Raw genomic sequence first — 13,104 nt, 5'->3', positions numbered from 1 at the left:
TTCTCTGCAGGTAAGTAGGATATTAACCGATAATCTCCTGCACACAATATGCAAAACTCCAATTTTACAGAACAAGATGCCGACTATATTTCTGTCACAAGACCCTTATTAGGTCAATCTGTATTTCCCCTACTCTGTAATGTCCACAGTAATCCTGGACAGATTTATGTCTTCACCAACGATGTCCTGCACTGCAGGGAGAATCGTTTAAATTGGCAAATAAGATGAGCATCTTGTAAAGAAAACCATACCCAGGTTCCTTTCTCCCCTCACGGAACAGACATGAGCTCTGCTGAGCCTTCATACAGAATGCCTGCTTCTCCCTTCAGCAGAAGAGACTCTGACGGCCAATTCTGCTTCATGCTGTCTTGCTGTAAAGGGCAGTATTGTAGCAGGACTGGACTGTCTCTCACTTTAGTGAATGCCAACAGCTTAAAACATTCAGAAACCACACGGTCAGTTGTGCATCTCAGTGAGCCGATGCTTCTAGCCTCCAGTGCGTGCTGGGGCTGTAATGGAGTGTACTATGGAGCTCGAACAACGAGCAACACTCCATTCAGCTTCACGCTCACCAGATAGTGAGTACCGCTGCAGAAAGAGCAGAGACTCTCACCCACCTGCAACACCAGTACAACTGCAATTAAAGACTTAAAAACAACGACATAACTCATTACAAAAGGAAAAAAAAAGAGGAAACGCTACAGCTGAACACTCAATCACATTCTAGATCTATCGTAGGAAACTGCTAGACAAAATTCCCGCAGAAGAGGGACAGGAGGTCACAAGTGTGCCGTGAGGAAGGTGCCTTGAGTCAGTCACTTACGTGGAGGGGGGATGAGAGGAGGCGCGGTGCTGACGTTGGGGGGAGGGTGCAGGAACGGGGGAGGGGGGATATTGGGGGGCAGAGTTCCTGGGGGGAAAAATGGAGGCAGCTTGGCAGGTGTGGGCTCAGCGTCTGAGGTGGGGTGTTCAGAAATAACCTGCAACAGAACAGAAAACCAGCACTTTAGTCAGAGAGGACTGACCAGCCGCACACTGGAAACCGTGCTGGGTTTTCAAAGGCAGCAGATCACAGGTCATCGCGCGCGCACATACACAAAAACACGAGCAATGTGATGTGACAGGATGGCACACCGGCTCTGAAAGACTCCTACCAGAGGTAAAGGTGGGAGCCACCTGAATCTGTCTCGGAAAGATATTTGGGAGACTTCGGCCAAAGCCCATCACATCAATGCCACATGTCTGCCAGGACATGGTCTTAGAAGCCCCAACAGGCCACCAGTGAGCTGGAAAGCACTGCCGTACAGATTGCCCAATGGCCGAGGTGACTCAGCGTCTGGTTCACACTGCCTGCCGTCTCAGGCGGGAGTCCCGTGCTCTCGCACAGTCCAGAGCTCGGTGTACTGACAGCTGCTTCACCCCAGCTTCCTGCGGCCGCGGTCGCACAGGGATGGAGCTCTGCCAGAACCCCATCCGTGAGACTTTGCCGGAAAAAAAACACGGACATCAAAACTGCTTCTTCGGCTTCTCTTGAACCGCCAGGGGAACTCTGAAGCCAGCCGAGGCGCGTAACTGGCTTACTTGTGGACAGAGAAACCGTGGGCACCAGAGCCCCAGTTCTGCACAGCTGAGGAAGCTGCTGACCTGAATGTTATTGCTCTCGTTGTTGTGCCGACGTCTTCCCTCCACACGGCTGATGGTGGCCGTCTGACCCCCGATCACGTCGATCGTTCCCGTCACCTTCCTGCAACGACCAACAGTTCCCAGCTCATGTAGCGCCAGTACCACAGTGCACTGCACCCCCCACCTCCTCTGGCCCCGACTGCAGGCTGCTCTGTTTTCATGCACTGGTGGATTTTCTACACCACAGCTCGAAACCATCTAAACCAAATCTTCCCAGAGCCAATTTCTGTAACGAACCGCGTTTTCAGCACCCACGGTCTTGGAAACCGCAGAGACGGAGCAAGAGGACACAGTGAATTAAGAGAGAGTCTGTTCTAGCTCATTTCTGTTTTTCGGCACTCAACAGCACAGAAACATTCACCCTGGTTGTCTGCGGGCAGGACACATTCAGATGAGTACAGAACCTGAAACGTTAAGGAAGACGCCTTCAACGTCAGAAGAGGACACGCAGGACGGGAGATCAGGGGTCCCTGCACATGTGGGCTCATCCTCAGTGTCCTGCCGCTGGCAGACCGTGCCGAAGCCCTCAAGACGCTACCTTCCAGTGTTCGCCTCTGCCCCTCCGGCCTCAGCAATGGGCCGCAAGGGCGCAGCAGTGATCTGTATCACCTGAGGATCACGGACGGCCTCCCGTCTGTTTCATGCTAGAGCTCTGCAAGTTCACAACCCCATTTAAAAAAAAAGCTCATCAAGCAACCAAAGACCTTCTGAGGATGTCTGCAGTGCCTTACCAAACTGAGAGCCAAAGTGTAGACACTGGGCGCTTCGGTGCATTTCAAAGCCACATTAAAATGGCCATATGTGATACGTTTGTATAATTTATTGCTGAAAAAATAATAATGCACCTCACCTCAGCTTTTGAGCTCAATCTTATCACCTCCCCTGCTGTTCACCGGCGTGAGGGAGACCGGCTGTAGCGTTTTATGTCTAAAAAGCACAATGAAACTCGAGAGTTCACATACAGTCACAGTCTTGCTTTCCTCATTCACACCTCTCCCCCCAAAAAATCAAAGCTATTCTTCAAAACGTTTATAGGGTCCCACCTCCTTTCCTCACGCCTGCAAAACGCATCTCTCTCAACTAGACGACCCCCCACACACACGCGCCTCCTCCTCGTCCTCCCCAGCTGCGGCCCACGATGGCTGAACCCCGCCCGGCGGACGCACGAGCGCTGGCGACCCATGTGAGCGGGAAGCAACAGGACAAACAGACGTTCCCCTGCCACCAGCACGCAGGCCAAAGGGGCGTTTATGCCAGGTGATATCGTGTTTGGATTAAGCGTTTTTATTAAACAAAAAAATACCGAATCGAACGTGGAGAGGCTGCATTTAGTCACTGAGCGGATGATGATCGGTGCCGTTTTTTTTATCCCACAGCTGTGCTAACTTTGTGGATAAACAGCTGAAGTACTTTTTAAATACTCTTAGCTGGGAGCTGGGAAAGCGCTAGCTGCAGATGTAACCCTGCTCCCCCTTTAGTCTTCTAAAGCCGACTCCACACGGTCCCACTGGCCTGGGGATCAGGGAATGTTTTCAAATAACAAGGCACCTTTTCGGGGCAAAATCTGCTTCGCTGCGAGGCACTTAAAAACAGAGCCGAGGGGTTCTGGATGATACACAAATGTACAATCTGTTCACAGACACAGAAACATGCATGCAAAACATGTCTGGAAAACCGTCATTTTGGCTTTAAAAAATATACATTTGAACTTCTCGTCGTAATGATGACTATAATTACTGTACTACAGTAATAGCAAAACTGTATTTAAATATTTTAAGCAAGGAAATTGCTCCCTTATAATTGCATTGATTTAGAAACCACAGTAACCACAGTTCTGGGTTCATCCCATCCGCAAGTTCAGTTTCAGAAATTACTTTAAAATAACTTGTGTTTAACAAAAGAAAACACCTTTAGTGGGTATTTTCACTGCCTGCTAATGCTTTAGCTAGAAAATCCAGCATGGAGCCTCACTTCAGACAGCTCCGAGGACAAACCTGAAGCAGGTACTCCTCGTTCCGGCCGGCACCGAAGACGGAGTTTTGCCACGAGCATGGGAGAAAGAGCCTTGCGGGCAGGGGGTGGCAGGGAAGCCATTTCGAAGGAGCGAGATGCACAAAACATCGAAAGCTAAGGGAGACAAGCCATGCAAAACAACCTCAAAGCAAAACCAACATTTCAAGTTGCTTTTCATGGTACAGAACTGACAAAACGTCAAGCAAGCTGAGACGGCAGCTGCTGATTGTGTCAATATTTCTCCTGGTACTCCCGGAGGAGTCTCAGGACCCAACTCTAGGACTTCAAACAAATGAGAACAATAAACAACGCCAGGTCGAAAATCAATAAAAAACGCAACACCTGACCTGTGGCATTGGACCCGACGAGTCCAAACATTTACGTTTTGGACCTAAACGATTCAGCAGAGCTGGCGAATGTTTCAGCTCAGCTCGTCCCGGTCTGTAAAACAAAGGGGCGATTCTGAAACTGCTGGGGACGAGGTGCGAAAGGCTTGAAGCACAAGCAGACACTGACTAGCCAAGCAAGTCCTCATCGGGAAAATGGCTTTGAGGAAAGTGATCCCACTCCATCGACATGATGGCGACCCTAAAGGACAGCAGATAGGACCCTACAGGCATCAGCGTGACAATGACACAGTCATCAGAGAAGACAAAGAAGACGGCTGTTATAGGTATTCAGCATTTTCATGTGTTCAAATCAACAGTGGAGGATTTTCAGTTGTGACTGAAATATCACAGAGCCGGGGTTCTGAACACAAACACTAAAAACACACTCGGAGCACAAGTGTGTAGACACACAGAACACAGCCTTCTTACTGTAAAAGAAGTAATAAATGTTGCAAAATATCAACACCTTGCACTCTCTCTCAAGTTACCCAGAGGCAGAAGACTTAATGGACAGGAGTTTACTCCAGCAGCACAATGACCATGACGATCCTGCTGGAATGTGTAGGCCAGAGTGTGATTTACATTTTTCCACAGAACGATTAGAAAATACAGAAAATTCCTCCGTCGTTTTTAACAGCCCAAATACTTCTATCTGTAACCGTACATGCAAATAAATCCATATTCTCAGCACTGCAAGGATCATTCGGTGACTTATACTTGCAAATCCCTCTCTGTGCAAATCCAGCTCTCTTGCCATTCTTTCTGCGCAGAATTCCTACATTAAAGGCAAAGCTGCAACCAGTGGACTCTTCTAGCTCCGGGTACAGGAGGACCACACACAGCATTCAAGAAACACAATACGGGGAAACATGTATCTGACTCCCTGTACTGTTGTTTGCGTCAGAAATTTTAATTATTTGCTCTGTCAGCCACTTAACAGAGCACCTATGCAGCTTAGCAGTTTCAGCCAGTCAGCTAATACAGCATCATTTCTGCATCGTCTAGCCGCAGGAAATAAACGGAGAAGTACACACGTGCTGAGGAGCACCACAACAACTAATCTTATCACCTGTACTACCAATATGAAAACAGACTGCAGAAGAGGGGTGACTGTTTTATCACACTGCATTCCAACTGAACCCAGGAACACCTTTAACAGCTTGGCAGGAAATACTTGTTATTCAAGGCAGCAGGGTCACTGGATATGGTTCTAGCAAGTTTGGGGCTCACTGCGCAGTAAAAACATGGGAAAAAAAAGCTTCTGTTTATATTACCGATTACAAACAGTACTGCAGTTTATAAAGGAAAGTTTGGGGGAGCGAACAGGCACCAAAGAGCATCTGTCCTTGAACTCCACACGGGGGGGTCAGCCCATCACACACACAGCCAGGCAGTGGGGTGCAGCCTACATCTCCTCAAGTTAAACTCCAACGCTATGCTGGAGCAAAGAGGCGCAAATCCCATATGGGAAAACATGACCAGCTCTCACCTGACCCCCGTGATAACATCTTTACAGTTTCAAATATTTAACTGTACAAGAGCAGAAAAAACACTGAAAGATAATGACAATTGAAGCTACTGACAAAGCAGTAATGATGCTGAAACTCAGAACCCAGCATTGCAGCCCGGAAAAAATTCCAGTTCAATCACATCAACGGGAACATTATTACTTTCTGCATGTTATTTCTTCTATAAAGAACTTTTAAAATAATCACTTTTTGGCAGCGACTCTTCATACGTCACCTGCGATTCATTAATAAATGCGATTCTACAATATCAAAATGTATGTACCTAATATTAAAAATACACAACGCAACCAAGCCCATTCTTCTGCTTAATTTTTTCAAGAATAATCTGAACTCTCACATTTAGCCCTCCGTTAGCTCTATTAAAACTGAAACAACTGTACTAGCATAACAATGAGATTATTTTAGCTAGTTTAAAAATGCTTTTTTATTAAGAAACCGTACAGCTTAATAAAAATTTGTTCAGTATGTGCATGATATAGATAAGCTATATGACAAGGATTATTTGGAGTTGGCAGAAAAATACAATATACATCAGAATTCATGCCCCCAGCTGGGATCTACAGATATTAGCTCAGATATACAACAGATTTTCACTGAGCTGCTATGATCTCACTGAAGACCAGCCCTGCAGCGCTGTAACTCTCAAATTCAAGAAAAGATTTGCAGTTATATAAGGTCCACATCTGGGTCACATCTGCTTGCTTTGATTTTCTTGTGCAAGAGTAGTTCCCCAATACAATATCCTAGACTTGACAGAGGTGGGACAGTAACCAGTGTTTGCCTGCAAATTAAGCAAAGCAAAGATGCAAGCATATGTCTGCCAACAAGAACACCATGTCCTGGTCAGGTCTTCACAGCTGTCTGCTTCTACCGGCATTGACAGCTATACTTTTTCCAAGTCTACAAAACAACTGACAAAGATAAAATGTCCTTTATTCACCTTGCACAAATCGGGCCTCACTGTGAACTCTTTTCAGCAGGGGCCCTTCATGTACTCCCTTTAGACTGAGATGCAATAGTTCTGCATTATTCCTCTTTTTTTACTCAGGACAAGCAATGGTCTGGAAAGGAGTGAGAGCCATTCACCGCCACGGACAGCCACCACATGCAGACCACTGCCTCCGACGAGTCCACACCTGTGGAAAGGCCCAGTCGCCGCTCCTGCCCCCCCTCGGCCACTGGACAACACCGGCACAACGTGCACAGCCTCCTACTTGTCACTGGGCAAGAGCAGCCTCAACAACCAAACCCGACCTCCGACCTTTGCTGACGGACACTGCGAGAGGACAGCTGACCTCTCTGTGCCCTTCGCAACAGAATCCAATTTGAACTGTAAACCTATGTCAAGGCCACTGCGTCGATAAACACTTTTCAAATCTACACAAACACCTATGCCTGGAATACAGAACGCAAGGACTTTTTTTCCTCCTCACAAACGAACAATTAATAGTGCTTGTGAGATGTCAAACAAGCGAGACTCTCATGGCAATTGAGGACATGTGCTTATGTATATGTATACAGACACATATGCACCTCTATGTGTTGAAAGGTTACATACAAACACATGATTACAAGTCATTCTTATTCCCATTTCTGCTTTGCCTGGCAGTGCCAAACGAAATAAGCAACATTTCCAGATGACTGAATGGTTTAAGCTCTGTTTGCTAATTCCCCAAGATTCCATCAGCATCCACAGAAGGAGTTGAATGGTTAATTAAAAATCTCATTCCGAGTGAAGGACCGGTCTTTGCCCTGGGACCACCAGGAATATGAGCTCAATGGCTCTTTTCCTGGCACACAATATTTAAAACAAATAAGGCGCTTGTTTACACATCTGTCGGATTTATATGCGATAAGGCTAAAAAATTCTTTAATCTTGTAGCAGGCATGATGATTTAAGTGACCTTTAAAAGTTTAAAATATATATTCAATATAACTTACCATAATAGTAAAAATCTTGTGTTTTAATAAAGAAAAAAAGAGAATTGAGAATCAAAGCTAAGAAAACATTTACAAATTTCCTCAAATCTTTCTTGTACCATAACGTACAGCAACAGCCTGCTCAGAAGCCTGTTTTTCTAGGTGGTCACAAGATATAAAGAGCAGATTTCCCCTACAAACTTACATTCACATTAATTATATGTTTGTGTTTTCCGGCAAGCCACTCATATAGGACACTTGTTTATTTCTTTTAACTTAGCTTTATTTAAAGACTATTTTAAACACTGACTAATCTACTGCATTTGTTAACGGTAAATATATTTTATGGGACATTGCGTACAAGAATTACCTTAAAAAACTGACAAGCACGCAACAGCTACTCACAGGTAACATGAACCTAATTCACTGGTGAATCTGTGCTTAACACTTTCATTCCAAGGCCTTTAAAATGAAATGATTTACCAGATGAACCACAGCCCTCCTTTATTAAATACTAGTGCACTACAATTGTATAATGCACTAATGAAACCTGATTTACGACATTTGTACAAATGCAACGTCTTGTAGAGAAGATACTGCTGCTCAGGAATCAGACCAGAGAAGAGCAGCCGGACACAGTCTGGGGCTTGAGGGGGTAAAGGAGCTGAACCCTGCTAGTCTTGAGCAGAGAAGACTAAGGGGACCTGAGACAAGTGTGCAAAATTAAACACACTAGACGTCTACAGAATCAAACATAAGCCTGAGGAGATACGCAGAAACTACTATGAACTGCTTTTACAAGTAAGAGCAGGAAGCACTTCTTTACTTAGATGGTGGTGGGAGTCTGGAACAATCCATTAACAGGCTAGACGGCCTCTTCTCGTTTGTCTATCTAGAAACAGAATCTAAGCAAATCCTTCCACCCCCCCCATCACCATGAACAAAGCTAATCAGTTCCCCTTTACCCTCTAGCACTTTACTTTGACAATCTGTCTGGAAAGAGAGCAGTAAAGAAATCAGCGAGTGTCTGCTGCTTTAGCGATGTCCTAACCATAACCTCACATATGTGAAAGCAGTTACCGGACGTCCAGGACATCAGAAAAGAAACAGTGCCGTAACCCGGGGTCATGGAGAACCACCCCCATCCCAGAAAGGGGCAAGTGTGACCTGCATGTCTCCCGGGGAGGGGTGGGAGGAAATAGGAGCCCCTGTGCAAAATGCTCACACGCAGATCCCACCCGCTCTGCGCGTGCGCACCGGCTGGAATCGAACCCGGGACACAGGAGCGGCGAGACAGCAGCGCTGATCGACCCACCCTCTCCCACTCCTACCAGACCAGGAACAACACAGGACTCGCGTCACGATCTAGAACAGCGCGTGAGACTCGCAACCGACCCTTCAAGAGTCATCAGGACGAACAAAATAAACAAACAACATGCACAGGACTGAAGCGGTTGCCGTCAGACTGATGTTTTGGAATCGAAAAGCTGGAATAACAGATACCACATGACACAACACCAAAGACACAGAAGACTGACGCTGTCATAAAAGCCTGAATCACAACATCACCAAGCATGACAAAAATGCTTCTTTCAGCCTTTTTGGGAGTGACTTTGTCACGATCAGTTTGATCAGATGTGTGACGTCAAACCTGCTCTGAAGTGGTTTACGAATCGCTCTAGATTTTAGAACCTTTGAACTTGGGAGATCAGGTGACAGACCTTACCAATTGACCACGAAAAAATAATACAGAACACTGAAATACCTTACATTATTAACTGACATAGAACAAGTTTCAATCATGGGAAATATTTGCACCTCCTTTCCAGAAAGGAGGCGAGAAACATCTGCTCTGAAAGAACAGAACAGTGTAACTGGAAACTTGAAGGTGCTTCCTGCCCCCTCACATGATACACAAGTCAGAGGGAAGATGGGTCTGCACACCCTTCTAGGCAGCTCAGATTGAAACCAGTTCACAGCAGGTTTTGCACTGGCCATGCAGCAGCGAGCCTGACCACGTCACGAAACACCAAGAAAGCACGTTTACGCGAGACTGTCCAGCCGCGCGCTAGAATGACTCCAGGAGATCCATGCACAGACTTACGTATAAAACGAAATATCTTGAGTGGGAGGCCCTCCTGTCCAATGAGTTGGAGAAATCCTATGTGTTTACACAGAAAGAAAAATGAAAGAAGCAGAAAAAAGTCACAGGGACAAGATTTAATCATGCTGTCCCTCTCCTTCTGAAACATACAGTTACTGTAACAGGCTGTCTGGACCCTCTAACTGACACCAGAGCTCTTAGAAGACAGTGCCCACAGTGGTTACAGCCTTTAGTCAAGACTGTACCTGTCCTTCACCTGCTACTGCTGCCGTCTAAAGTTACAAATTATCCAGCAACAGTCTGTCTTCTTTAAGTCAGCGTCCACACCACACCAGACAGATACCCTATGAATTTAAGATCACACCCGGTAAAATCTGCCTCCATCACCGTGCAGACTGAGAAGCAGCTGCCTGTTTAGGCGACAGCCTCCGCTGCTGAAGATTGAAACACTTGTATCGAGTGTTGCAGAGCTGAACTGACCTGGACTGAGACAACCCCGCTTTGTAGATGCTGCTTGGGGAACTAAAGTCAGGTTTGGCGGTTGGTAAACTCGCATCTTTCTCTGCGTTTCCGGTTCTACCCTGTTGTACCTTGAATGGAAAAAAGAAAAACCTTTACAACAAACTTATTCCAACTCAGTTTATCAAGCATTGGAGAGTTAGGCAGGAAAAAAAAGAGATATTTTCTGTGACCAAAACCCAAATACTTATAGCTACCAAAAAGATTTCTGTCAGGGAAAAATGCACCTGTTTCTCACACACTGCTCACACCTTCCTCTTTCCCGAACTGTACAGGGTTCTTCAAGGGTGACATAGGTCTCAGGAACCAAATGATTAAACTAACACCACTGAAAATGTCTCAGACAAGGCATTGTCCTTTTGGTGTGGCAGAAAACAGCCAAATGTTTATCTGCATGGAATTTGCACATACATACATGTAAGATGACAACTTTTCAGCTTATTATTAATATCAACATTTCATCACATTGATCAATTCCAGTTAAATACGGTTTTGAGAAAAAAGGTTGCTGTCACTTAAAACAAGGATCCAGATGCTCATTGTTCATATCACATGGGATACTGGGCTAGACAATCTCTCTTGCAATGCAAATCGTTTACAGAAACCTTTATCTGTCCTCTTAAGATAAGTAAACATCACAATTCAACAACTCCGACATGTCCTTTCAATAAGTTACAAAAGTCTGCTTTTAAAAGCTGGGACAAATGAGAACTGTCAGTGATTCCCCTCACCTGCTGGGAGGTCAGGCTCCTTGTGTACTAACATGTTACAAAAAGCGGAGATTCTGCCAACATTTGAGGAAGGATTTTCCATCTGATGCCATAAAATTGTGGCTTACTGTAAATTACTGAACAGTCTGGAAGCAGATCAAAGAAGAAAATATTTCCTTACTAGGGAATACAGCCTCTTGTTGTCCATTCAGCGTGATGCTAATCAGGTTGTGCTTTTAATAAGCAAGAATGTGAGACTTAAGAACAATCCAAACTAAAAGGGTAATTTGGGTACATTCTGGTGCCTTGCAGGCTGTAACATACACAGGACAACCATCAGCAATAGAAAATTTCACCTACTGAACAGAGTATTTAAGTATCCTGAGTCAAGCAAAACAATTACTCACAGAGGACACCCACATCCCCAATGTACACAAACAACCCTAACATGCACGAGTGGCCAAGAGAAATGAGCATCGTTAAAATCGGTTACCATAATCTTGCTGGTAGCTGAAGTAACTGTTACAACTTCCAGACCCATCCTCAGCCTCTTCTGCTTCTCACAGTAGGCCTTCCAGGTATCTTCATTGAACCCATAGTTGAAGTAATCCGAGAGATCCGCTCCTGAACAGAAACGCACGTATAAGCACGGACAGCCTTTATTCTCATGAATGCAGCAGAGGGAAACAGAGCAATGCAGAGGGCAAAAGGGTCAGGGTACAACAGATGAGCGCTCCTGCGGTTTCACAACTGCTGGCACTTGGATGTGCAGATCTACACTTTTGTTCTGTGAGCATGCATGCCTGAGGGTGGCTGGGCTTGCGAGTGTCTGTGTGCTCGCTTGTGGGTGGATTGGCGTACGAGTGTCTGTGTGCATGTGTGCCTGAACACATGAACGTGTGTGGGTGCAGTGGCGTGTGCATTTGTGCACGAGTGTGTGAGTTTTTACCTGGCTTCCTCCATGGTTTTTCTTCAAAAGAGTCGAGATCCAGCTCCAGCAGTGGAACACCATTGACACTTCCAGGGGCGTCGAGGTCCACTCCTTTTGGTTTGGTTCCTACTGGAGAGAAGTGTACAGGAGGTCAGAAGAGAACAGGTCAGAACAGTACTGCCATTCCCAAAGATCCCTTAGCACCGCCAGTGAGAAACAGCACTGGCTTATTTCAACTCAAGTGTGTCTTACTCTGTGCAGATTGTTCTCAACTTGGTTGTATAGAAGAGGACAGCAAAGCATTCAATTACGAAGCTATTTGTGTATCCTGTAGCGACACTACAGACGTGTCAGGTAAGCACCTATTCCCTTTGTATTTGCATACATGACATTGAATGACGAATGTAAACCACACAGACTACAAGACCGCAGCAGTTGCTCACTGCTTTCACTGCTTAAACCCAGTATTCATCACCCACACTGCCTACTTTAACTCAGGAATCTGTACAATTTTCAGGCTTTGTGAGACTGGTCATTGTTTGATCAATTTATATTCTACATAATATAAATTGCATTTCTGGCAGAAGGTGGACAACATACCCTACAACACATAATTAATACCTCACTTAATACCTCACTTCCTTCTGAGGACTAAGGAGCTACTGTAACTGTTACATGCTGCTTTACCTGAAACATATGGTCTGCCGGTTGTCTTAATGTTGAGATTTACTGGAGTCCCTCCATAGGCTCTGCACAGTGAAAACAGCAGAGTGGCTTCAGCACAAGGGCTTGAAATATATAAAAACTTAGCAACTTATTATTATCTCAATGAAATATATTTTCTTTTTGATTCATTATTTAATTTGAAGCTTTATAGTGGCTTTACTAAGTGCAACCTTAACAATACTCACGCGTACTGAGGAGCCCCGGTCTTAATATCTCCAATCGTGACACGAACATCGTCGTCGTCGTCATCGCTGTCACTGTCGCTGTCATCGTCTTCGGCCGTGTCCTGGGACCACAGTGTGAATGAGCTCTTGAGAAGCGCCCAGGAGCAGTGGGCGGAGCTACGTGACACAAGGCCACTTTCTGGGCTGAGCGACAGCCCTCTAGTACAGAAAACAACCCCAGAACAACCATGTGGCGCCCGCCCATCGAGTACAGCCACAGGTGGAAAGAGAAAGTGAAAGGCAAACCCTAGCATGCTCAGTCTGTTTACTGAAAGACACGGGTCACCGGCATGACGATATTAATGCAGAATTTAATTTCACTGTTCATATCAGTACATCAATTTGCTATGCTTTCT

At 45.5% G+C, this 13,104-nt stretch overlaps 1 protein-coding gene across 6 annotated transcripts in view; it reads right to left on the bottom strand.

Moving 5' to 3' along the window:
• The window catches only part of fip1l1a (FIP1 like 1a (S. cerevisiae)), a 37,644-nt gene that overhangs the window by 21,618 nt on the left and 2,922 nt on the right, over window positions 1-13,104 (bottom strand). For 4 of the 6 annotated variants that reach the window (XM_069193996.1, XM_069193995.1, XM_069193985.1 and 1 more), the window contains 8 exons: window positions 12,710-12,810; window positions 12,486-12,547; window positions 11,817-11,927; window positions 11,361-11,491; window positions 10,119-10,228; window positions 9,639-9,695; window positions 1,645-1,744; window positions 824-980 (listed from right to left, as the gene is read on the bottom strand). In XM_069193996.1, the coding sequence (XP_069050097.1) occupies window positions 824-980; window positions 1,645-1,744; window positions 9,639-9,695; window positions 10,119-10,228; window positions 11,361-11,491; window positions 11,817-11,927; window positions 12,486-12,547; window positions 12,710-12,810 (829 nt within the window). The remainder of the gene's footprint in view (window positions 1-823; window positions 981-1,644; window positions 1,745-9,638; window positions 9,696-10,118; window positions 10,229-11,360; window positions 11,492-11,816; window positions 11,928-12,485; window positions 12,548-12,709; window positions 12,811-13,104) is intronic. The other 2 variants (XM_069193993.1, XM_069194001.1) reach the window with 2 other exon arrangements.

The sequence above is a fragment of the Lepisosteus oculatus genome, chromosome 1 (assembly GCF_040954835.1).
Source record: "Lepisosteus oculatus isolate fLepOcu1 chromosome 1, fLepOcu1.hap2, whole genome shotgun sequence".
Classification (NCBI taxonomy): domain Eukaryota; kingdom Metazoa; phylum Chordata; class Actinopteri; order Semionotiformes; family Lepisosteidae; genus Lepisosteus; species Lepisosteus oculatus.
This window is presented reverse-complemented; position numbering and strand designations above follow the sequence as displayed.